General features: G+C 38.3%; 6 protein-coding genes across 7 annotated transcripts; 3 read left to right on the top strand and 3 right to left on the bottom strand.

Moving 5' to 3' along the window:
- The first annotated feature begins 1,398 nt into the window (after positions 1-1,398).
- LOC109191361 (uncharacterized protein At5g01610-like) lies at positions 1,399-2,418 on the top strand. Its single transcript, XM_019341994.1, has one exon. The coding sequence runs from the start codon at positions 1,641-1,643 to the stop codon at positions 2,157-2,159; it is 519 nt and encodes a 172-aa protein (XP_019197539.1). The 5' UTR covers positions 1,399-1,640; the 3' UTR covers positions 2,160-2,418.
- Positions 2,419-2,791: 373 nt separating this feature from the next.
- On the bottom strand, positions 2,792-3,522 carry LOC109191362 (protein SENESCENCE-ASSOCIATED GENE 21, mitochondrial-like). Of its 2 annotated transcripts, none has more exons than XM_019341995.1 (2): positions 3,285-3,522; positions 2,792-3,195 (listed from the first exon to the last, which is right to left on the bottom strand). In XM_019341995.1, exons 1-2 carry the CDS (start codon positions 3,356-3,358, stop codon positions 2,976-2,978), a joined length of 294 nt encoding a protein of 97 aa, XP_019197540.1. In that variant the 5' UTR covers positions 3,359-3,522; the 3' UTR covers positions 2,792-2,975. The 2 variants fall into 2 exon arrangements, with proteins under 2 accessions (XP_019197540.1, XP_019197541.1); XM_019341996.1 differs by having other exon boundaries at positions 2,792-3,198; positions 3,294-3,513.
- Positions 3,523-8,684: 5,162 nt separating this feature from the next.
- On the top strand, positions 8,685-14,841 carry LOC109191372 (gamma-tubulin complex component 4). Its single transcript, XM_019342013.1, has 17 exons — positions 8,685-8,991; positions 9,350-9,571; positions 9,667-9,958; positions 10,252-10,388; positions 10,841-10,939; positions 11,227-11,344; positions 11,743-12,012; positions 12,187-12,267; positions 12,339-12,422; positions 12,511-12,597; positions 12,820-12,875; positions 12,965-13,159; positions 13,305-13,530; positions 13,659-13,747; positions 13,914-14,067; positions 14,211-14,333; positions 14,424-14,841. The coding sequence occupies exons 2-17, from the start codon at positions 9,402-9,404 to the stop codon at positions 14,475-14,477; spliced, it is 2,235 nt and encodes a 744-aa protein (XP_019197558.1). The 5' UTR covers positions 8,685-8,991; positions 9,350-9,401; the 3' UTR covers positions 14,478-14,841.
- Positions 14,842-15,509: 668 nt separating this feature from the next.
- LOC109191293 (blue-light photoreceptor PHR2-like) lies at positions 15,510-18,589 on the top strand. The gene is made up of 4 exons (XM_019341890.1): positions 15,510-16,633; positions 17,743-17,972; positions 18,059-18,154; positions 18,240-18,589. The coding sequence occupies exons 1-4, from the start codon at positions 15,668-15,670 to the stop codon at positions 18,319-18,321; spliced, it is 1,374 nt and encodes a 457-aa protein (XP_019197435.1). The 5' UTR covers positions 15,510-15,667; the 3' UTR covers positions 18,322-18,589.
- LOC109191295 (UDP-glucuronic acid decarboxylase 2-like) lies at positions 18,534-20,935 on the bottom strand. The gene is made up of 7 exons (XM_019341891.1): positions 20,301-20,935; positions 20,018-20,165; positions 19,839-19,918; positions 19,595-19,678; positions 19,435-19,509; positions 19,070-19,162; positions 18,534-18,981 (listed from the first exon to the last, which is right to left on the bottom strand). Exons 1-7 carry the CDS (start codon positions 20,898-20,900, stop codon positions 18,748-18,750), a joined length of 1,314 nt encoding a protein of 437 aa, XP_019197436.1. The 5' UTR covers positions 20,901-20,935; the 3' UTR covers positions 18,534-18,747.
- A 1,566-nt stretch (positions 20,936-22,501) lies between these two features.
- LOC109191297 lies at positions 22,502-24,501 on the bottom strand. Its single transcript, XM_019341893.1, has 2 exons — positions 23,676-24,501; positions 22,502-22,903 (listed from the first exon to the last, which is right to left on the bottom strand). Exons 1-2 carry the CDS (start codon positions 24,385-24,387, stop codon positions 22,803-22,805), a joined length of 813 nt encoding a protein of 270 aa, XP_019197438.1. The 5' UTR covers positions 24,388-24,501; the 3' UTR covers positions 22,502-22,802.
- Between the last annotated feature and the right edge of the window lie 1,073 nt (positions 24,502-25,574).

Raw genomic sequence — 25,574 nt, 5'->3', positions numbered from 1 at the left:
TTTGAGGTCAGAAGTAATTAGGTATGAATTTACGAATTTTAACTTCATTAGAAGGCTGTACATATATAGTTTGAGATCATGAGAATTGAGAATTGCATAAGTGCACATATTTCTAGTACATAAATGCACCGAAACAACCACAATATGCACCACTGCCAATTGAAAAACAAATTCCTAATTACTCCCAAGGTTTCTACGGTTATCCAAGCATGTTTGGGTATAGTTAGTGTGCACTCATGTAATAAAATGTGTATACTCGTGTAATTATTCACACGGACTCACGTTAAGCAAGTTTTTACATGAATGAGCACATATATATATATAATCCTTATTTGTGAGATAATTATCTTTCTTATATGTAAGTTTTCTTTCATTTGGGTAGAGTAACAATATATAGTTGTGAAATATTGGATATTAGACTCCTCTAGATTTGAAAGCGGTCCAAATAGTGGTCTAGATGTGAAAGTTTAAATATGTAACCTTTTTTTTTTTTTGACAGCTTAAATACGTAACCTAAGCATGTTTATCTGATACATTAAACCTCATCCTTTAACCGTATAAATAATTAAATACTGTAACATTTAGTAGGCGCAGCAACCAACAAATGCAGAAGATCTATTGTGATTACATACATGTAATGTTTAGAATTTCAAAGTACGGTAGTATATAAGAAAATACTACATGGACTCTCACATTTTACTTACAACTTTTATTTTCTCTCACTGATAAAAATATCATATTCTTGTTTGCTACATTATAGAGTAAAAGTGAAGGAGTAAAATTTGGGAGTACTATATAGTAGAACTCGTAGTATAAATAGGGCTATAGGAGTCAATTTTATGAAACTTAGATTTGGTTTATAGCTCTTGTACTGTTGTTCTACTATTGATCTCAAGTAACAAACAACTATGCGAATATTAATTGCCTAAAAAAGGTAATCGAATAAGTAGAATATGATTTTAAATTCCACCAAAAAAAAAAAGAATATGATTTTAAAATTAGGAAGTCATAAATTTAATGAGGTAATCAAATAAGTAGAATATGATTTTCATATTAGAAAGTCATAAATTTAATTTTTGTTAATGATCTTTTAGTAGGTAACTTAAAATTTGATTAGATTCTTCATGTATTTTCACCTAAAAATTAGTTAACAATGAGCACGTGAAATTGTGGCGTGAAAGTCATTGTCTCTCGACTCATATCCATTCAAGTTATCATATGTCCATTCGCCTAACTTAATGCTTCAAACAACTCCATCTTCAAAGCCTGATTTCTTGCTATTATAATAATAAATAAATAATAATAAATGAAATGAAGTAGTCAGTTACTGTACTATATAGTATATATAGGGAATTGATAGCTTAGGGAAATAATAAAAAATAATAAGAATACAATAACCAAAGGACTTGTATAATTAACTCGTGGAAGGCAAAGTTGACTAGTTTAGTTACCCAAGTATCTGGGGATAAAAGACTAAAATACCCCTCTATCTACCTTGGGCTCCAACTACCACTTTGGTTTTTCCCAGTCCTCATCCTTCCTCAAATAAGTAGTCAAAATTGAAATAGTATCACATAGTCGTTGCTTCCACTGCCAGTATTTGCCATAACTTTACTCTCCTCACAAGTTGACCGTAGAAAATGGCGTCTTCAGTTCAACTGCTCTCCGTACTCCTCTCCTGCTTCGCTCTCCTCTTCGCCGTCCCGCAGGCCGCCGGCGACAGCATCCTGACTGCGTACCAGGTGCTGCAGCAGTACGACTTCCCGGTCGGCCTTCTCCCGACGGGCGTGACGAGCTACGAGCTGGACACCAGCTCCGGCGAGTTCTCTGTCTACCTGGAAGAATCCTGCAGCTTCAAAATAGACGGATACGAGCTCAAGTACAAGAGCACCATCACCGGGAAGATCGCCAAGGACAAGCTCTCCGACCTCGGCGGCGTGCAGGTGAAGATACTGTTCTTCTGGATAAACATCATCGAGGTCACTAACGACGGCGATGAGCTTTGCTTTTCCGTCGGAATCGCTTCCGCCTGCTTCCCGATCGACAGCTTCTACGAGAGTCCTGAGTGCGGCTGCGGATTCGACTGCGTGAATGCGCTCAAATCTGAAACCACCCCCGCTTCCAGGCTCAATCTCAAACGCCTCGCGTTTTCTTCCTAAAACCGTTCCTGATTCTGCTCCGTAGCTTATAGAAACGCGGGCCGTTTTATGCCCTAGCACCAAATCCGGCTTATTCGTTACACGGGTGGTTTGGTTGTTCTAGCTTTCCTTGGTTATCATTTAAATAAACTTTTACTAGTGACGTTTTAGTAAGACTAATGCACCGCTCAAAATTGTAATTCTTCTGAATTTGATCCTTCTTTGGATTCGTGGAATTGTTGTTTCTTGTTTGTTTGCTGCACAGTCTCGTAGATTTGCAGAAAAGACGTCAGTACAATCTCGTTTTGGGCCCACCCAATTCCTGCCTTCTCAGTGGATAATAACATTAGAGTTTTGGGCCGTGTGATGGCTCCATGGTCCAAGTCCTCACTAGCCCACTAGGCCCACAGCCCGAACTAACGTTTGCTTTCGTCTTCTTGTAACAGGCTCACCAGCTTCAATGGCGAGAAACTGCAAATTCTGTTCCAGTTGCTGAACATTATAGAGGTGTTTCGGAACGGTAATTAAGAATCTCTGTTTCTCTGTTAGTATTATTATATCAGAATTGCGTATGTAGTTTGCAGTTCTTTGGTTCTTTACTGTTGTTTAAATGTTTAATCTTCAAAGAACTCTACATGGAATTGAAGAATCTGTTTTCATCAAATGCTAGGTAGTAGGTAATTCTATTAAGAAGCCGGAAAAATGAAAAAGAAATACAAATTCATTCTATTCTTTCCCCGAACCAGTATATGTCTGGGCGGGGTTGCTAGTATAGGAAGCAAACATCATATCAGCGGAACAACATAGTATTAGGAAAGTAGTAAAGATTGATGTGGTTTAATGTTGTCTAGTGGTATTCTTCAAGAGCATCTGACGCAGCTCGGCAGCGTCGACCTCGTTAACGTGGCTCTCCGGTCTGTAGTATCCGGTGACGGGATCCGGAATCCAGGAGGTGGCGCTCTTCCCCGATTCATCTCCTCCTTTCTTCAGCATCGCGTTGCTCCTCCCTGCTACGCCGGAAACAGATCCCTGCGCCGCCGCCGCCGCCGTATAGCTCCTGCGTGAGAACAAATCATCCAAACGTTTCATAAACCAATTCATGAAATCCCATGTTTTCTTGATCTAATAACACCATAAGTTAAATACCTGGTAGCGGAAACAGAGACTCTGTCCAGCACGAAAGCAGAGACGAACTTGGCGTTGGAGATAGAACGAGCCATCTGATCCCCCCAGAGAAATTGACGGTGGAAGTAACGCTGCCGCGGCGGAAGGCTTAGCTATGGCTTTACTCTCTCCCGCTGCGGCGAGACGAAACCTGCTGTCTCTTTAGTTTAGTCTCTAGGGTTGGAGTTTGGAGGAGTGAGGATTCTGGAGAAATAAGCGTCCATTTATATAGGCGTTGAGAGGCAGAGGTCGACCGCTAGATTCTTTGTTTTGTGGGTTTACAGGAAGTGGGCCCGTTCTCGTCAATGGCGGTTTCTTTCTCTATTTTTTTAAATTGCAAAGATATCATAAATTTCATGAATCTAGAGATTTATGATGTCATAATCATCGTGTGTGTTATCATTCAGTCCACGCAAATATTTGTGTTTTAAGAATGTTGTGGATATCACTATCGTCAGAGGACGATTTTGTTTCTAGAATTGTTGAACATGATTTGTTATACATATCATAATATCGTTAAGATATGTAAGAATCATGTATTAAAGAATTAGCATCCTCAGTTATGGATATTGAGTTTCGTTTTGTAAAGTGATATGTGACTTACACTGCTCACATTATAATTCGGGAGGGCATTTTTGAATCAGGTTACAGTGTGTGGCTAAATGTCCCTCCTCCTTGTCTTGTTCATTGTCTTGCTGATTGATGATTTAATGAAATAAACTTTTATTCTAAAAAAAGGAAAAAAGAATCATGTTATTAAATAAGGATGAGAAGCACTACGCAGGTCTCTGATCAACTAGTGTAAGATGAACTACATTTTCCTGTGCTTCAAAGAATTGAGAAAATATGTATAAATGTATTTGAACTACATCTTTCCGTGCTTCAAAGGATTGAGAAAATATATCAGCATAGGCAGCTCAATTGGTCATAGAGGTAAAAAGTTGGAAGAGTGACCAAGGATCAAGTCTCATCAGTGTCAGTGTGGGAGCTACCTCTCAAAGTGAGGGGGGCTCCTTGTGCGCAGTAAGCAAATGTTCAGTTGAGTTACCATGATGTAGGATTGAGAAAATATGTATAAAAAGATAAGAGTTAAGTTTTCTTTTTTTAGAAAATGCAGGTGATAAGACATCTTCTTTATTTTCATTCGATCCAAAATTTCCATCTTCAATATGCCATACACACCCAACATAACCAATTCTCGAGGATGATAGCATCTCTAATAGTCATCGTCATAAGATATCTTTAGTCTGCAACGTTATTTTCATAAAATGTACCTTTTTTTAATTGTTGTTAAGTATCAAACTATTTGATGGATACTCAACATAGGTACCTGATCAACACCATTAGCAGTCAGTCAGGCATGGTAGTCAGCTAGTCGGACCTAGCACTTGGCACTTGGCACTCGGTTCGTGATCAATCAGTCTTGGCAGCCAGTCAACTTAAGTAACGAGTCAGCTTTGACGGGGAAGAATGTATTAAAGTGACAATCACGAGATTAGGCAAGTCAACTTATATAACTACTTTCTTAAATATCATTTTATTCCCTAAATCACCTCCACTACCTAAATATATTTATATTTCCTAAAATATTTCACTCTACCACAAATACTCGATTACCGTAAGCCAATCACATTACCAAATGCAGTGCTATTCTTCCACTATAAAAAACCATAGTCAGATATAAAGAAGGGGGCTCAATCAACCATCTTCACCTCTCTACCTCTACATCTCTCTAGAAAAACACAATTGTACATGTAATGACTATATACAAAATATAGTGAAATTTTGACTTAAACACCGCCCAAAAAGGTATAGTTTTCATCATTCAGTTTCCACTTTAAAAATACTCTGTCTTTTGTTTGTTTTTTTTTACCTTTCAATTATTTATTTGTCTGCTCTTTCGTATTTCATTTCTCATCTAGTCAGTCACATTGTCTTGTCAATTGACTACTCCCGATAATTGTAAAACCAACATATGATTAAGAATGATTTATTAAAAAAAAAAAAAAAAAAAAAAAAAAAAGTTGTCAAGGTAGGGAACGTGATAGATTCTCAATCAGGTGTTATAAAAATATAGGTAAAAGTTATGATTATAAAAATGAAATTTCGAAGATGAACCTTGGAAACAAAGTGATAAACATGAGAGAGAGGGCAGTAACAATGAATGATATATGCGTGAAAAGTGAAAAGAGCAGTGGAGGAGGATAAGGGCGGCTGGGCACCTTCGGAGTTGGGTAGAACCTCCGCCAACCGGACAAGTTGTTGGAGTTACGTCCCATTTTGGGTGGTGCAGTTTACACGGGAATAATGTTTCCCATGTGCCACCTCGTACATATGCTCCAGCTCCGATAGCAAATTAACGTCCGACCGTCACGCAACGACATTTCCCAACACAAATATTATTATATTATATAAAATAAACGGAGCATATATGATATATGATTGTGGACTACCTTTATTAATAATTTAAGGATGAGTGCATACCCTTTCTGAAACCATAAGGGACGCTGCACCGCCCTTCATCATTCTCTCAATGTTAATCATATCATAACATTACATTACATTATCTTACGCCCCACTTTTTCAGTGCTTTGAGGTGCGTGTTGCTGTTTCAATCTATTGATAGATGAGTTCCTAACATTATACTTAGAATGATTTTTCTCTCTTAATTTTTTTTAAAAAAATAAATTTTATTGTTTTGTTTTTATTTTTTTAAATTGGGTGATTCTAATTTTGTCGATATATTTGAATTATTGGGTCTTTTTTTTATACATGTTGCTTTACTTGTTTATAGTGAATTTGAATCCACATTGTTGCCTCTCGTTTGATTTTTAAGTCATGCAATGATCCAACTATGCTAAATTTCGAGTCTGTTTTGTTTTTATTTGAGTGATGATAGAGGATATAGACTTGGAAGATATTAATTGGTGCCAAATAAATTCCAAAAAGCTTTCCACCAAGTCCTTATCAGTTCTCCCAATTCCCCAATTGTCAGCCATATTTTTTGTGTAGATTGCATGTGATCACTGGTTTACGTCGCACCAATTTCGGTGGTGCGGTCGAATCTCTTCTGAAATTGGTGTGGCTGATAGAAATCTTTTTTTTTTTTTTTTTTTTTTTTTGTGAACAGTACAATACATTCGAAAGCTTGTTTGGGTTGTGTTCAAAGTACCAAGACGAAGTCAAAGATATTGGTTATGTACTAGGAACTAGGAAGCTATGGCTTCAATAGCAACAGGACATGTGTTGAGGGCAATCATATTACGTGTCCTTATTTTTGCTTATAATATTGCACCGTTTATAGTGATGTTGCTATGAATTTGATAGGACCGCAACCTAAATTTGTTCAACTATAATTCATTTGCAACCTCATAAAAACAATAATATATTGATAAAACATATCTGTATATATAACAACATGGCGAGTGGCGACAGGCCAGAGCACTAATGTACACAGGGCTTCCCTAGTCATAGGCAAATTATGCTGTGCAAGGTAGAACCGAGTTCAAAACGGCATCATTTTACAACGACGTTGTTTGAATTTTAAAATAAAATCATTCATTTTTTTCTGTTTGTCTTCAGAATTCATTTCTCTATATTTATAATTTTTAAACTCTATATTCACAATTTTAGAATTGAATATTCACAATTTTAGATCTCAATATACAAAATTACAAAATTCAATATTCACAATTGCAAAACACTATATTCACGATTTTAGAACTCTATATTCATAATTTTAGAACTGAATTTTCACAATTTTAGATTTCAATATACAAAATTACAAAACTCTATATTCAAATGCGTTATTTTCACATGCGCAAACTGCATCGTTTTGATTTTTGAACATCGATCCACTTTGCAAGGTAAACTCAGGTCCATGACTTAACAATTGCTAGTCATAATTGCTCCATGATCCACTAAGCCATGTAACCCTTCGGCCCAATTTCAGATGTAGAGCCCAACCAAAGGCCCAGTGAGTTGGGTCAGGCTTGGCCAACCCATGGACCATCATCGGGTCAATCATTATACTTTTAAGATGGTTCACATTGACAGGTGAACTATTGACCATATTTATGGGAAATATTATATGTAATCTCATTCTCTACTCCTAATTTTTATTATTGAAATTTTGATGTACACACTTTTACAGGAACCTACATACAAAAATAACACACATAATATACTTTCAATATATTAAAAATGAACATGAATTCTTAGTTCACATTGTAATGTAAATCATGATTCGCAGTATAATTTGCCATGCTAATATCGAGGACTAGGGGCTACGTAATAAGATGAACATTTAAATATATGTTGCTTTTAGTATATTGTTGATTTATTTTTAGTGTATTATAAGTTCAATTAATTTCCAATACACTGAAAATGAATTTATAATGCATTAAAAATGAGTCCTATATCAAAATGTCTCAAACTCATAACGTTCAAATATGATAATCATGTCCTACCTATTCAACAACCCCTTTTAACTAGAAAATTTATTGAGTTAATTCTTTTTTTAGTCCGAAATTTATTAAGGAGTCGAAGAAGGTAGTCAACGAATAGTATTGTTGCAAAAATCACGCTAGGTGGCAGCCAACTACCTAAAATATCACAAAAAATGTGACAGGAGATTTAAAGTGTCTAACCCCTAATAAGGGTGGCTAAAATTTGACACAATCTCTAATAAGTCTTGGACTAAAAAAGTAATTAACTCAAATTTCTTTTTATTAGTATTGTGCCATTTTTGAGTTAATAACCAAAATGGTCTCTCGACTATGTCGTAATTACCAATTTAGTTCTCGACTATCATTCTTACTCAATTAAGTCTTCAACTATATAATTTTTACCTAATTTAGTCCTTTGTTAATTTGAATGTTAGTTGACTGTCAAAAGAGGGGATAAAGTTGTAATTTACAAGTTTTCTTCTTCCTATTCATTTAGCAGCGCCAAACCATGCAACAATAAGCTCCGGTCGGCTTCCAAACCTGTCAGTGTCGAAGCAGTGGTTGTGCATCGGAGAGCCCAATGATTTAATTTCTAACGATTTTTTGACAACCGGAAGCTGATCGGAGCGTATTGTTGCATGGTTTGGCGTTGCTAAATGGAGAGGAATGAGAAAGCTTGTAAAATTATAACTTTATCACCACTTTTGACAGTCAACAAACAGCCAAATTAACACAGAAGACTAAATTGGGTAAAAATTACATAGTTGAAGACTTAATTGAATAAAAATAGTATTCGAGGACCAAATTAATAATTACGGCATAGTCGAGGGACCATTTTGGTTATTAACTCTTCCATTTTTTTTCCAGATAATTAGTATTATTGTTTTTATTTAAAAAATTTAAATACAACGACAACGTTTTTGGGGAAAAAAAATAAAACTCAGCTCTTCTCCCTCACCCTCGATTAAAGTTTCAGACCGCCACCGCTTCAGCCTTCAGACCTTCAGTGCTTCGCCTTCTGCAATTCTACCACTTCAGACTTCACAGTGAAGGACCTTTAGCAAGCAGGCAGCGAATCAGTGAGTGAGTCAGAACTCAGCAGCTCGTTCGCCGTACGCGGGCTGAGACCGCTGCCCACCATGGTATGAAAACCTTTTGGGAATTCACTCAAATCTGGGCACTTAGAAGTTCAAATTTGACGATGGAGCTGGAAAAATTGCACCCCGGTTGTGTATGTGAAGGTATACTGCTTCAACTGTAATATGAGTTGTAGCATTGTTTATATTCTCCATTAAATTGAAATGGGCATATAAGTTTTATCGCGATAAGGTTACATTATGGGTGCTTGTATAAATGCCTAAATGGGATACAACTTTTTGTTCTCTCAGCATTTTGTATGAGATATGAATCTTGTGATTACCTTTATTTTTTTTAATCAATGAATCCAATGTGGTTTGTTTTTATGGGTGCTAAGATATTTTTTCTTTGAATTACACTAATTGGGATCTGAAAATAAATTATAAATGAGTTTGAACTATAATACAATATGCATACTTTGATAGTTTGCCTTGAAACTGAGCACTGTTTAAATTTATTCAGTACTGGGGTGAGTGAGACACTGCAGAAAGAAGACTGTTGGAAGTCTAGCACAATGCTGCACGAACTCTTATTGGCCCTATTAGGTTATACTGGAGATCTCATCATTGATAAAAGAGAGCACCAGCAATCACTCCGTGTTCAGTTGTCCCCTGACACGCCAATTGCTGAAGAGCCTACCTTTGTACTCGCTCCTGATCTCTCCTTCATCCAACCCAGTGAAAGGTACACTTATTTCTTAAACAGATCTCTGAGTTAACAATCTGTCCATTCTTACTTTAAATCCAAATTTTATTTGGTCGACTTCACTCTTGATGCAGGGATGTAATTGAGAAGATAATTGCACTAGGTTTTTATTACCGGGAGCTTGATAGGTTTGCAACTAAGTCACGTAATTTGAGCTGGATTAGGTCCAGCAATGAATCACCATTGGCTAGAGCTTCTGAACTGTCAAAAGGGAAAAAAGAGAAACAGAGTGTATACAGGAGAGCCATTGCCAATGGAATTGTTGAGGTGTTGTCAGTTTATAGGTCTGCTGTTCTGCATATTGAGCAGAAATTCCTGTCTGATTCATTACCTATTTTAGCAACGCTTACCCACGGTCTCAATAAGGTCAGTTGTTGGATTCCTTGCCACAAAATATGGAATTTCTATAGAATGAAGCAAGGCAAAGCACATATAACATATCTGTGTGCATGCTTTTGGAATTATATGTTTACAAATTCAAAGTTGTTTGCTTTCATGTCGATTTATGACATATATTTGTAGCATAATTGCACGCCTGCTGTTAAGTGTCCCATTTTTGGAATTTTAATAAGTAAATTTCAAATACATTGTTCTAGAATTTTTCTTTCAACACCCTTCTCCATGAATTCATTCACTAATTAATGCATTTTCACTTTTAGTTCTTTGTCCTTTTGCCTCCTCTTCATGAGCTCATTTTGGAGATTGAGCGCAATGGTGTTTGTGGAGGGAAGCTTCTCAATCTTCTGCACAAGCGGTGTCACTGTGGCATTCCAGAATTGCAGACATGCATTCAAAGGTATAAATTTCTACTGCATTTATGTTAGGGAAAATGGTTGAATGTGCCCTTCTACTTTAGCGAAAGTGCAATTGGGTACCTCAACTAAAAAATGTAATTAAGGCTTTGAAGTCCCAATTTTTTGCAATTAGGTTCCAATTTTTCACCAAATGATAACAATTTGGTTAAATATATTGACTGTTATCTTTTTGAAGATTAAAATTATTAGGCAAGTCAATATATTTAAATGGATTGTTATCATTATGTCAAGATTGGAACCTAGTTGCTGAAATTGCTCTTTTTGCTAAAAGTATGAGGGCATATTTGACCCTTTTCCTTTTATGTTGTGATGACTTGTTACGTCCATATCTTTCTTACTTCCCTACTTTTAGTTCAAAAGTTCCAAGTCTCTTTTGAAAAATTTTCTCTGAATTTTATGTTCACACCGACTCCCTCTTTCACTTGAATCGTAGGCTTCTTTGGCATGGGCATCAAGTCATGTATAATCAACTTATGTCTTGGATGGTATATGGGATTCTTCATGACCCATACAGAGAATTTTTTATTGGAAGGTAATGTTCACCCTTGAAGGTGATTTCTGTATTTCCATTCTTTTACTTTATTAAAATTTGTTATGCCTTAAAATTTTGTTGAAAGAATTTCTTTTTTTCTTTTGATGCATATGGGTTGCAGCTTTGCCCCTTTTTTCTTAGATTATGTGAGTAGCATGCTATGGATTTCACAGTCCTTTTCAGTGGTTATTCAGTTATTCTAGTATGTACAAGTTGCAGTAATAGTTGCTTTATCTATTTATCAAGGAGTTGTAGGCAAATATGTATAGCTGTATTTTTCTTTTCAGGCAGGATGACAAGGATTCAGAGACAGATTCAGGTTCAGATGTGCTTGAGAAGTTGGCACACTTGTCAACTAGTGATGTTTCTCTATCTGATTGGCACTTGGGCTTCCATATCTCACTGGTATCTTAAGATTGCGTTGTTTTATTTAATAATTAATAGCTTCTATTTCAATAATATTCTGGTATATATTTTGGTGATTGTTGTCACCCTGTGTTTCTTTTTCTTTTTGAATAATTGTGATTGGAAAACTCAAATAGATGATTTCTTATTTATTTGGTTATAGAAAACTCTGTGATTTCCCATACATTGAGTAAAAACTTGCTTCTATTACTTAAGTGTTGGCATAGAAATTTGTAATGTTAAAGATCAAATCTTGATCAGACAGTCATGACTACTCTTTTTCATCCAGCCTGCTATTTGTTGCACCTAAAACATCTGGAATTTTGTGCATTTAAATCTTTTAATTAATTAATTAATTAATTAATTTTTTTATTTTTATTTTTATTTTTATTTTACAGGATATGCTTCCAGATTATATCCCCATGGGTGTTGCAGAGTCTATTTGTTTTGCTGGAAAGGCTGTCAGGGTTCTTCGAAATCCTAGTCCTACTTTTCAATTTGATAGTGTAGTATCACATCAGCAGACACAAAGAGGTTCACAAAAGATCCAAGAATTCACTGAGAAGATTTCTTCCCAGAAGAACTCAGTGGATGTTCAGTCAGTTGGAGAAGATTTACTCCCACAGTCTGAGGCTGATAAGATTGAATCCTTGCTTCAAGACTTAAAGGTCTTATAGACTAACCCAGCTGATTTTGCAAACAGTATCTTGGCCTCCTGAAAGCTAGATGTCCATATTTGATTGTCATTTTTTTTTTTTGAAGGATTTTCTATTGTTGTAATAATGACTTTTATTCTTGTGTTATTTGTGTGCTTAGGCTAAAATGTTGGTTACCTTGTGTAGGAGTCATCGGAGTTCCACAAAAGATCATTTGAAACTGCTATTGACTCAATTAAAGCACTTGCCGCTAGTCATCTTTGGCAGGTGCCAATTTGCAAAACTTAATACCTATCTCTTTTTTGGATAGTCCTGTATAATTTCCTTCAATTTTGCAGCTTGTAGTTGTACGTGCAGATTTAAATGGCCACTTAAAAGCCCTTAAAGACTATTTTCTTTTAGCGAAAGGTGATTTCTTCCAGGTAAGTAATATTCTTAACTACTCGTATAGTTCTTAGTAACCTGTAAGCAATCAATTGGTTGCTAAAATATTGTGCACTAATCTGCCAGAGTTTCCTTGAGGAGAGTCGCCAGCTCATGCGTTTACCACCTCGCCAATCCACTGCAGAAGCTGATCTTATGGCCCCCTTCCAACTGGTAGGTGCATTTTCTAGACCACTTACCTCTGATGCATATCTTGGAAAAAGGATTGACAAGTAATTTGAATGATTATCAAAGATTTCTGGCCTTTGTGATTACTGACTTTACATTGACATATCGTTTCTTTTTGTTATTTCCTGGCTTTTTCATCAATATGTTTCCCCAATTATAATTGCTGGATCTAGCTGCAAAATTGTAACAAGGATAACTGCTATGCAGGCTGCACTTAAGACTATTGGAGAAGAGGACAAATACTTTTCTAGAGTGTCTTTGCGGTTAGCTTCTGCTTAAAATTTCATAATTTCTGAGTGGAGATGTTTTTCAAGATTGTTGCTCAAAGAAACCTTCTGTTTTCCAACTCTAGGGTTCCTTCTTTTGGAATTCCTCTCAAATCAGCACAACTTGATTTGCCAAAGGCAAATGTAAATGCCGATGGGGATTTGGGAGGGCAAACTGATGGTTCTTTGGAGATGTCCCTTGATGGATGGGATGGCATTTCGCTTGAATATTCTGTTGAATGGCCATTGCAATTGTTCATTACACAGGAAGTCCTCTCAAAGTAAGACCAAGCACCTCTATTTCATTTTATTTTCTACTGTGTGAAGTCTTAAGCTGAAACGTATTTTTTCCCGATTGAACCTTTTACCATCCATGCACACTACTAAGGTTTGTGAAAGTTGTGTTCTAATAACAATTTGCTCTAGATACCAACGAATTTTCCAGTACTTGCTCCGACTTAAGCGGACACAAATGGAATTGGAAAAATCATGGGCTTCTTACATGCATCAAGATCACTCAGAATTTGCTAAGCACCGCAATGACTGTTCAAAATCCCCAGCATCACAACATCGACGACAACATATTAGACCAATGTGGCATGTAAGAGAGCATATGGCTTTCTTGATAAAAAATCTTCAGTTCTATATTCAGGTAATCTGTGTGATTTCTAACTTCATTGTGGTACATGCTTTACACGGATATTGTATGCAAATGAAGTATGCTATCATTATGAAATAGAAATCATAGCATGCCTATTTGACATTTCTTTAATTTCCCAGGTGGACGTTATAGAATCTCAGTGGAATGTTTTGCAGTCTCACATTCAGAATTCTCATGATTTCACAGAACTTGTGGGCTTCCATCAAGAGTAAGTAAAGAGGAAAGCTTAAGTTTATGGGGCAAATTTAATATGCTTATAATGTGTTTCATACTAAAACCTACTTACACAAATAGTTTTACGTGTTTGATGTAGTGAATTCTGATTTTAGTTTAATGCTCACCGCATCCACTATATGAACATGGTTGACTTGCAGGTACCTGGCTGCATTAATTTCACAATCTTTCTTGGATATTGGTTCTGTCTCGAGGATTCTGGATGGCATAATGAGACTTTGTTTGCAATTTTGCTGGAAGATGGAGAATCAGGAGGACAGTGGAAATACTGATGAGTTAGAGCATATTGCCGAGGTATGACTTGGCTCAAATAACATGATTGTGACACCTGTACTTGCACATTCTTTAGCAAATCACATTTTCATGTAATTATTATACCATGCCCCTAGTTTTCTTTTCTTCTGACACCACCCACATTTCTTGCTGAAATTCTTCAGGAATTTAACAAAAAATCAAACTCCTTATACACTATACTGCGAAGTAGCAGGCTTGCCGGGAGCCAAAGAGCGCCATTCCTGAGGCGTTTTCTTTTGCGCCTCAACTTCAATTCTTTCTTCGAGGTAAATATCCCAAGCAGAGCCGTTTCTATCACTCGAGTTTCATCTTCTTCAACAAAAATCTGAACTTTGTTTGTTGTACGATCTCACCAGGTGACTGCAAGAGGCGTATTGAACGTTGTCAGGCCTCGCCCACACCTGCAATGATTGCGGTTTCCCACCGCTCCATAATTTGCATGAATTATTGAAGAACCAAAAGCCCCCACCATTTCAATGGAAAATGCATGTAAGCCATTTAACATTCCGTGACTTGACATGTATATAGCTTTGATAGAAAAAATGACTCACAAGTCACAACAGATTTTTCTGTCCACAAAAAATGAAAAAAAAAAAAAAAAGAAGAAAGAACACTTTGTGTGACATGTCTCCTAAACTCCTAAATTATACTATGTGGGATCATATGTTATGCCCAGGATCCTTTGCTTGCTTGCCGAATATCATCACATTGGCAATTAGTTGTCAATTTACTATTTTATTATTGGACTATTATTATACTGCGCAATATTATAAATTATTTGTGAATCATATTAATGTTCTCTTCTAACGCATCATGGGCAGAAGAAAACAGAAATGGGGCGATTCGTTTCACCAACACCCCATTTCCTACTCGTTTCGTTTTATTTACTCCTTATAAACTAAAAAATGAAGATTAATATATATGTATGCAATATGAAATATAGTGCACAATAATATGAACATCTTATACATAAATATCTTTTAAATGTGTGTTACGTTAAAGAGTTCTGAATCAGACTCTTTTAATAAATGTAAGTGAGTGAATTCGTTTCATAATGTTTTAAGTGACTAAGCCAAATTTTCTTTAAAAAAGTAAAGTTGAGCTGAATTTTGATTAGTTCCACATTAGTGAATTTGGGTTGGACTTATTTGTTGACAAGAGTTTGTGAGGTGCCAAATTTTCTTTAAAAAAGTAAAGTTGAGCTGAATTTTGATTAGTTCCACATTAGTGAATAGTTGGGTTGGACTTATTTGTTGACAAGAGTTTGTGAGGTGGTTTGAGCGGATCGCTTAATATCAAATTTTATTATATGATGTGACAGATTCTGATAAGTTTTTTTTTCCCGTAAATTTTAATACAAGTGTTTACATTAAATGAGTGTAAAAATAAAAATTGAAAATAAAAAATGATATTACACAGCATTTTCCATATTTATAATGTCATCCCCACCAAACTCTCTTCAACTTCACAGACCACACAAAACAGGGCAGTAAGGGGAGGCCCAACTACCCTGAGAGGAGGAGGAGCCACCACCCATCGCATTGCCTTTATCATCATTCATCCTCTCAACTGAATCTTCTTCTCCAAAGATTTCTCGAAAATGGATCCTAAAAAGATTCCATCCCATGAAAATGAAGAAGCAGAAGAGCAAACCCAGGTGGCAGCCGCCATTGCTACACCTTCACCGCCCATTGCATCTATCTCCCTATCTTTATCCACAATCCTCCCTACCCACTTCCTCAACCCCCCCAAAATCTCCACCCTTTTAGCTCCCAGCCCCAACAAAATCAAAATCCCTTCCCAAATCTCCTCTCTCTCCCGCCTCTCCCTCGCCGCCTCTCTCTCCCCGACAAAGCCGCTCCTCAAATCCACTCTTTCCGCAACCCCTCTCCACAGCCCTCTCTCCCTCAACCCTCTCCGCCCCTCCGACCCCTCCAACGCCGCCGCCCTCCGCCGAGCCTCCATCGTCTGGTTCCGCAACGACCTCCGCGTCCACGACAACGAGTGCCTCAACGCCGCCAACAATGAATCCATGTCGGTCTTGCCTGTTTACTGCTTTGACCCCAGAGACTACGGCAAGTCCTCCTCTGGATTCGACAAGACCGGCCCGTACCGCGCCACGTTCGTGATTGAGTCAGTCTCGGACCTCCGGAAGAACTTGCAGGCGCGAGGGTCTAATCTCGTCGTCAGAGTTGGGAAGCCGGAGACGGTGCTCGTCGAGCTGGCCAAGGCCGTCGGCGCCGAGGCAGTGTATGCTCACCGCGAAATTTCTCACGATGAAGTTAAGTCCGAAGACAAGATTGAGACTGTGATGAAGAATGAAGGCATCGATGTGAAATTCTTCTGGGGAAGCACATTGTATCATGTTGATGATTTGCCTTTCAAACTTGAAGAAATGCCTACAAACTACGGCGGGTTTAAGGAAAAAGTTCAGAACTTGGAGGTTAGGAAGACCATTGAAGCTTTGGATCAGTTAAGGGGAATGCCGGCTAGAGGAGATGTTGAGACTGGAGAAATCCCATCTTTGGTTGATTTGGGTCTCAATCCTACTGCTACAATGAGCCAGGTGAACTTCTCTCTTCTGTTCTTTACTTTCTCAATGTTCCCTTATTTGAAAAAAGCAGGGTTGAAAAAATCCCGCCTAGGCCTCGGTGCCTAGGCGCTAGGCGCCCCTAGGCAGTGGCGATTTCCTCCCTAGGCTCCCGCTTAGGAGACCTAGCGCCTAATTTGGCTAGGGGCGCCTAACTCGGCCGATTACGCCGAGTTAATTCGTCAATTTCTGTCGAGTTAGCCGAGTTAACCCGGCCGACTCGACCTTGCCAATTCTTTTCATATATATATATATATATATATATATATATATATATATATATATATATATATATATATATATATATATATATATATGTGTGTGTGTGTGTGTGTATGTATGTATGTATGTATGTATGTATAATATGACATATATGCACCTACAAACGTACACTGTTTTTCATTTTTTCAGTTAGCCGCCTAGGCGACCGCTTAGGCCCCGCCTAGGCGCTAGGCGCTAGTCTACCGCCCGACTAACGCCTAGCGCCTATTGCAACCATGGAAAAAAGACTTGATAAGATGAGTTAAGGTAATTAGGATGATTTGATCCCAGTTCATTTCAATTGGTCTTCTTGGTTTGAGCCGGTGAATTGCCCTTCCTAGTTTGAGCCATTAAGCTATAGACAACCTAGGCTGGTTTGTCCTTCGGGGCCAGTAAGCTATGAATTGCCCTTCCTAGTTTGAGCCATTGAGCGATAGACAACCTAGGCTGGTTTGTTCTTCGGGGGCTAGTGTCCTAAGAGCTGTATTTCTTGGCGTGAGTGGCTGTGCACTCTTGTTCCTTAAGAGAGGTCTGAAGTTCGAACTCCATCTCGTATGGAAAAACCAATCTGACCAGCACTTTGTCCCTTAATTTGGCTGACGGGTTTAGTTACGGGCTTAAAGGTGCCTCTTACCGTTAGGACCTGCACAAGACACCTTGTGGTCTGACAAAAAAAAAAAAAAGAAATATAATTTATGTCTGGTGTTATTAGACAAATGTCTTGGAAGTGTTCTTCATAGTTGGCTAGTTGCATATGGCCATGATATGTTCTTGAGATTTCTGCTGTGTCTATAGTTGCAAGTGTGATTTGAATTTCCCTGCAGAATGGAAAGCCTGCTGCTAATGCTTCCCTTGTTGGAGGAGAGAGCGAAGCCTTGCAGAGAGTTAAGAAGTTTGCAGCTGAATGCCAAGAGCAACCGAATCAAGGAAACAAGACTGGTGGAAACGATAGCATATACGGTGCAAACTTTTCCTGCAAAATATCTCCCTGGCTCGCTATGGGATGCCTCTCCCCTCGGTCTATGTTTGATGAGTTGAAGAAGTCTACATCAAGGCAACCAACTAACAATAGTTTTGGTTATTCTTTTCTATAACGTTGTCTGCTATGTTTCTAACAGAGCATTATCGCGTGGTCTGCAGAAAATTTCCTGTTGCCTCTAAAGTGAAAGATGGTGGTAGCGGTGGCACTGGACCAAACTGGTTGATGTATGAGCTGATGTGGAGAGATTTCTTCAGGTAATGCATCATAAATTTGAGCTATTATTTCGTTTTATGTTCCTTCACCGGTTAATGATAGCATGTTCCTTTGCTTAAACATCAGATTCATCACCAAGAAATACAGCTCTGCTAGACAAAACAGCACCGCCCCAGTGACAGTATGTGCAGGGGCCGCGGTAAATTGAAATAGACATCATTGTACCAGGGAAGAACTTCACCTCGTATCTTCATTTGACATCAATGAAGCAGGGAGTATTGAGGTTGTCTAAATAAGGTTGATAGAAATTCATCATTTGTAGCTAGCAGTGTTTAGTGACTTTAGTCTATTTCCCAGACTGTCTTCTTGGTAGGCTATGGTGTGTTTTTGTATTGTGGACATTTGTCGAAAAGCTGCTCATGCTAGAGATTAATATCTATTCTGTAAAATCTATATAATTGAATTAAAGAATCTCATCCCCGAGTACTAAAACAACATTTCAAAATTCACATTCGAGGGGCATGTTACACAACTAGAATCAAGAAACTATGATTATGATAAGTATATTGGGAAGGTGAGGCTATGGCTCTGGGCTCTGGGCTCTGCCACTGATGAAGTATAATGTTCTGAGAAGCTATGGTGTTTGTATGGAAGTAGTAGTAGTAGTAGAGTGGTCTTTTTGGTCAGCAAAGATGCGTTGCCTGAAGTCTTGTACCATCATAGGGAGACCCTTCCTAAGGGCCACTTTGGGTTCCCACCCAAGCAGTTGTTTGGCCTTGGAGATATCAGGCTGTCTCATGTGAGGATCATCCTCTGTGTTGGGCCTGAATTCTATCTCAGCATTTGCATCAATGCTTTCCTGGACCACCTGCCCCAACAACAACGATGTACCATTATAAGACTAATTCGAGTTCACCTTAAAGTCAGTCGTGTCGTGTGGATATGAGCAGTTTTACCTTAGCAAGTTCCAGCATTGTGAATTCACCGGGGTTCCCAAGATTAAAAGGACCAACATGATCTCCTTCCATCAAATGGATCAGTCCCTCAACCTTAAAATGAAAAAAGAAAGAACCAACACACACATGCATTAGTCTTCTCTTTGTTCTTCATAAGTCATAACCACCCTTCTTGCTGCTCTTTGGCCTAGGTTGCTTGCTTTGGAGCTTATCCACTCCAAAAGACAACCTTAACCAAACATTAAATGTATAAAGACTCCAGCTTTATGCATGAACACAAGGTGTATGTGCAGAAAACACTATAATAACCAAAAACCAAAAACAAAGCATCGATCTCTATCCTTGATAAATGATAAATGACTTACCAAATCTGAAACAAATTGGAAACTTCTTGTCTGCTTCCCATCACCATAAACTGTCATTGCCTCCTTCCTTAAGGCCTACATTATATTTAACCAATCCTTAATTATCTACTAAATCAACTTTGACAATAAAAACTTAAGAAGAGAAATTAAAAAACATCACCTGAGCAACAAAGTTGCTGACAACACGACCATCATCAATGCACATTCGGGGACCGTATGTGTTGAATATCCTGGCAATCCTCACCTGACACAATATATATAGTTTTGGCTTTTGATTATTTCATTAAACAGGAAAAATACAGTACGCGTAACATTATACATAATCATCATCAATACTGCCCACACTGCATATATAATCATTAACAAATTAAATGTCTCAACTTCCGACAAGAAACTAATCTAACCTCAACACCAGCTCCTCTGTGGTAGTCCATGGTCAGTGTTTCTGCAGTTCGCTTCCCTTCATCGTAGCAGCTCCTCACACCTGAAACCATAATCTCAGACTTAAGTTAGAGCTAGGACAGTTTGATTCACAGATAAAAGAATGGACTTTAATGATTAAAGTAATGCATGTTCTACTCACCAATAGGATTGACGTTTCCCCAGTAAGTTTCCTTCTGAGGATGCTGCAAAGGATCACCGTACACCTCGCTGGTACTTGTTAGCAAAAACCGCGCGCCCACTCTCTTGGCCAATCCCAACATGTTCAGAGTTCCGACCACATTTGTCTTGTGAAGCGCCCAGAATCACCAAGAGAATTAAGGATTATTATTATTGTAATGTAATGTGTCAAGACGGGATTTTTATTAATAAAAAATATATCAAAACAGCTAGAGAACAGAAATAATAATTAAAAGGAAGGATATGATAGTCTTGACGGGGTTGTGCTTGTAGTGAACGGGCGATGCGGGGCAAGCCAGGTGGTAGATCTGGTCCACCTCTAACAGAAGCGGCTTTACGACGTCGTGTCGGATTAGCTCGAACCTGTGGTTCTCGAAATGGTGCATCACGTTATCCTTCCGGCCGGTGAAGAAGTTATCCACGACGATGACGCTGTCGCCTCTCGCGATTAGACGGTCCACCAGATGGCTCCCCACAAAGCCTGCACCACCGGTCACGACGATCCTCAAACCCTTCCGTTGCAGGCCCAGCGGAATCTTCCCGCCAGAATTTAACGCCTCGAATCGAATGCGCTTCTGATACATGAGGCGGGCGTGAGGGTGAGCACGCAAGTGCGAGGCGGAGATCGTGTCGTAGCCCTGGCTGTAAGGAGGATTAGACGACGGGAGTAGGGCAAAGATGAAGGTGGCGATGGCCATGCCGGCGAAAAGGAAAACCAGACGCTGCTCACGCAGCATGTAACTAATTGACCGATTCAAACTCAGCCACGGTTTCGCCGGCTTCGGGGTGTACGCGTCCGTCACAGGCTGTGACTCCTGACCTCGGAAGATCAGCTCCGATGCCATATATAAATATAGCCCTTTAGTTTTTCTTCTCTCTCTTTATATATATATATATGGATGTATGAATGTCAATATCAGTTTATACAATGAGTGTATGTAACTATACTGCCTTAAGAAATCAGGTGAAGATTAGATGCCGGAGGGTGAAAAAATGTAGCGGCAAATTCGTGTATCCTCTCTCTCATTCCCTCCCTTTCTCGCTGATTGGAAACGTTATGCCTGATTTTAGTTTTCAATTTAAACTCCTCCGGCTTGCGATGCCTTTTATATAGATGCTTAATTTCAAGTGATTTTTCCACATTGCCCTCCGCTCTATTATTATTTTAAAAAAAATGTTTTCAATAATTACAATTTATTTTACCACATTGCCCTCCGCTCTATTATTATTTTTAAAAAAAATGTTTCCCATAATTACAATTTATATATGTTACTTTGACATATGTTTGATGGAAGCAGGCTCTACAAGATTCTATTCTTCAAGTTTAATTAGTTTCCAACTAAGTTAGTTAGACATTTAATTATAAGATTCTATAATAGGCAAACTTTTGACATTATAGTTGGCTGCCTGGGAAAATATTTTTATGGAGAACTTTAAGTGATATCCTCCCCACTAAGAGCAATTTGATTATAAAAAGAGTAGAGGTGGACCCGATGTGTGCCATGTGTGGAATTGCTCATGAAAATATTTTGCATTCATTAGTATCGTGTGATTATGCAAGATCCATTTGGAGCCAATCTAGCCTCCCACTCCCCAACATTGTGACAAATATTTTCCATGAATGGTTTAGTACACTCTTAAATGTTCTAGACACTAATGGAATATTGTATGCAGCTTCTATTTTATATCATATATGGAAAGCAAGAAACAGAGCTGTTTGGGATGCCTGTCTACCATTGCCAAAGATGGTGCTTGTGACAGCTTTGGTCACTATGCAAGCGTGGAACACGTTCCACCACCGAACGCCCACATCAACCGCAAGGGGCCACCACACGGCCGATGGAACCGGTCACGCCGCACAGCAGGATGGCCTCCAGCCGGTGGTCTCCGTTGTGGCCGAAAGCATGCATCAACCGCCGCTGCCACAATCCGACCACCCCGCGGGAACACCAAGACCCAGGAGATGCTTTATGGATGCAAGCTATCACCAGGATGCCAGCTCAGCAGCGGTGGGGGCGGCACTACTAGATGCCGACAATCACTATGTTTCGGCTTTCACTCATGGCTGAGGCATACGCATGTAAAGAGGTTTTATCATGGTTAAGAGGATGTGGCGAAGGATGTGGCGAAGATTCAATACGACTACATACTGACTACCAAACGCTACCTATGCGCACCGAATACCCCGTCCAGGTCATATGTTGGATATACTATCGATAGTTGCAGGAATTTTATGTCTACTTTAAGTTTTTGCTCAGTCAATTTTATTCCTAGACTACAGAATTTATTAGCACATACTTTAGCTACTTTAACTTTAAATTCGGCTACAGCTATGTACTGGAACGATGTCCCACCAGACTCAATTTCAGTTTATCTATAAACACAATCATATTGGTTGACCTTCAAAAAAAAAAACCTACTGCCCGCGGAGGGCAGAGAAAGAAAGTTTTTTGGCATTTGAAATTTTTGTATTTTTTTTTTCACATAAACAAAACATTCTCATTTTTCTGGACATTTCAAAGGATTACAACAGTATACCATATAAATAAATAAATAGGGACTCATTATAAATACAACATATATATATATATCTCATCACACTCACACTGAAGCATATGCATATCCAGATTACAGACATCCTTAACTTTCCAGATTGTACTAAAATGCTGGGGGCAGCCAAGAACAAATGGAGTGTTGTTGTTGTGACATCAGCAGCTGAGCTTTACATATTTGCCAATGAAACTTTGCTATGTCATGAGATCTACCATTTTGATGTCATGCTTCCTACGCCGGCATCTATGATGAGCTTTCTGCAATGCGTTCTTGCCCATCTTCTCCGCTTTAGAGGCTGTAGAATATACAAGCATTCAGCAACAATTTGGTAGGTTCAGACTTGAGAATATATAGCACGGAATGAATAAAACGTTACCAGTTATAACAGTGTAATTTCCTGAAATTAATGACTTGAACTCTTAAAGGAACAACCTAGCAGACTGCATAGGTTGTACCATGTCGTATAGATTCATTCCAACCACTTGACACTAAACTATTTCTCAGTTAACTTTCGAAAGAGAAACAGTTTGCTCAAGAAAATTTCAATTTCTGATGCTGCTCTTTACACTTGACATACATTCAAGTATTACATTAATCTATGCCCTTTTATCATAGTGTGACGTTTCATCCCTATTTTCTATTCATGGCCAAGTTATCGAACTTTCATCTTCTCCTTCACTCAAGTGTAAACCAAAGATTGTTGATCGAAACCAAGTGTCAGATTATAGATGGAAGGTCCATAACCCGACATTGTATCCCTGAAATAGCTACTGCTTTCTCCTACCTCAGATAACAAAAAGTTTGGTTCAAGAAATTCCAGATTTCATGACCATTATTAATTAGGCATTATACTTTAGCTAGAAATTAGAATCTTTTTCCACTAAACTTGTTGATTGATTGTTCATTTTTGAAAAATCTGGCTGTCATTGAAGTAGAAAGTGAAATTATGATGCAATGAACATTAACTGTATAAAATTAAAACAAGGCAAATTGGGTCATAACATTAGATATAGTTAGCAAAATTTCAGAAAGAAAGTAATGAGGATTGAGAAAAGTTGAGGGGATACCTCCAAATTCATGGCCCCAGAATAAGAGGCGTTGATCATCTTCTTCTTCATCGAACTCATCGCCATATCCTATCTCGCCGTCGCCTCGATACCCTGGTTCACTTCCATACCCGGACTCATTACCACCTTGGGTTTCAGCATTATTCCCAATTTGGGATGCAGCAATCGAACTCTCCCTCTCGGCATCCCTCTCCCTCCTGGAATTCCTCGTCGCCTCACTCACATCCGACGCCCAATTCACATCCCCATTCACGAAAAGCTCCCCGCTCGAATCCGTCCCAGGCGCCATCGGAAAATCAGAGCACGTCCCACAAGCCGCCGATGCGCCGACGGAGCAGCACCTGAGACGCGTCCCGCTGCGGTCACTGCTTCTCCCGGAGACCGACCTGGAGCCGCGACGGCGCCGCTTCCGAGCGATCCAGCGGATGCCGCTATCCCGTTTGTGAGCGGACAAGGAGGGGCGGTCTTCGTCGAACAAACTGAGCTTCGACATGTCGAGGGCGTCAATCGGGAACGCCGTCGCTCGATCGGCACGACAGGGGCGTTTGCTGAAGAAGCCATTGCCTTGGGGAGCATAAGGTTTAGCGGAATCGGAGGAGTCTAGGGTTTTGGATTGAACCTGAAATGGCCTCCAACTGTGCAAGTGAAATATACAGTTCTCTATAGCACGCCTTGGATCCAGGGTTTTGGGCGACATTGATCGCTGCTTCATCAATCTATGGATCTCAACCACTTGTGTTGAGAATGAGCAAGAAAATCTTGATTTTTATTTTATGAACCGGGAAAGCAACTGGATATTTTCCGCATCCTGTCTGTCACTGTCCCAGGAATTTTACGTTAAACGGAACAGAATAGTATTTCAACGTCAAACTTGGCAAACATGATGCCCATAAAAAAAAAAGGTTGCAAGTTTAGCTAAATAATTCAGTAGGCAATATTTGATTATATCTGTTGATCAGTCAGTGATTCGAGTTGGTGTATAAAAAATAGGATATTTCACTACTATATATTGAGACAAATTGAATACTTAGAGAATGTGAAATTTCATTATTTATATACAATAAATATTTTATACTCTAACTATAACAAAAAAGAGATGGTTTGACATTGCATGGGTTGATGGATAAGTATTTTTTAATGAAAGGTAACATTTGATTAGTTAGTTAAATTGTGTGCAATAAATAAAGACATTTATCAATCAATGTAATCTATATTTGTATTTTTATATCATTAAAAATAATATTAAATTAGTGTATTGATCTCACTAAATTAAATTGTTCGTTTGGTCACTGTAGGTGCTAGAAGGTGTTGGAACAACATTAGGCCGGGATGTTAGCAGAGATCATCATGATTCTTTTCAAGAATGGGTTGAAAAAACTTTGTATTTTGGATGAAAATTTAGACAATTTTCTCATGATAATTTGCTTGAGAATATGAAACATCATAAATGAGAGATTATGGAACAACAACGTAACAGAGACCGTTCTATGAATATAGTGGAAGAAGACATAGCTTGCTTATCTTCAATGTTGGAAAGAAGCTAATGATAAAAAGATACCAAATGCAAGAGGAAGAAGTCAATTATCAACACAGACCTATGTTTTGTTTCAAAAAGAAAAAAATAAATAAAAAATACTCAACACTTTACTTGTGTTGCATTTTATCAAGAAATGGATCAAACACTAAAGGGTATGTAATATGGTCCTTCTTGGTCTTAGAAAATGTCATAACATATACATGTTATAACTTATAACATCAACAGACCAGAAAAAATAAATAAATTCATTAATTAAATATGTATGGCAATGAGGTAAACTACTCTCAACAACTCTCTTTTCTTCTTCTTCTTCTTCTGTACATCAAACAACAACCTTAGTTTTCCCCTCCTTTCTCTACAAC

The sequence above is a fragment of the Ipomoea nil genome, unplaced genomic scaffold (genome assembly GCF_001879475.1).
Source record: "Ipomoea nil cultivar Tokyo-kokei standard unplaced genomic scaffold, Asagao_1.1 scaffold1619, whole genome shotgun sequence".
NCBI classification, from domain to species: domain Eukaryota; kingdom Viridiplantae; phylum Streptophyta; class Magnoliopsida; order Solanales; family Convolvulaceae; genus Ipomoea; species Ipomoea nil.
This window is presented reverse-complemented; position numbering and strand designations above follow the sequence as displayed.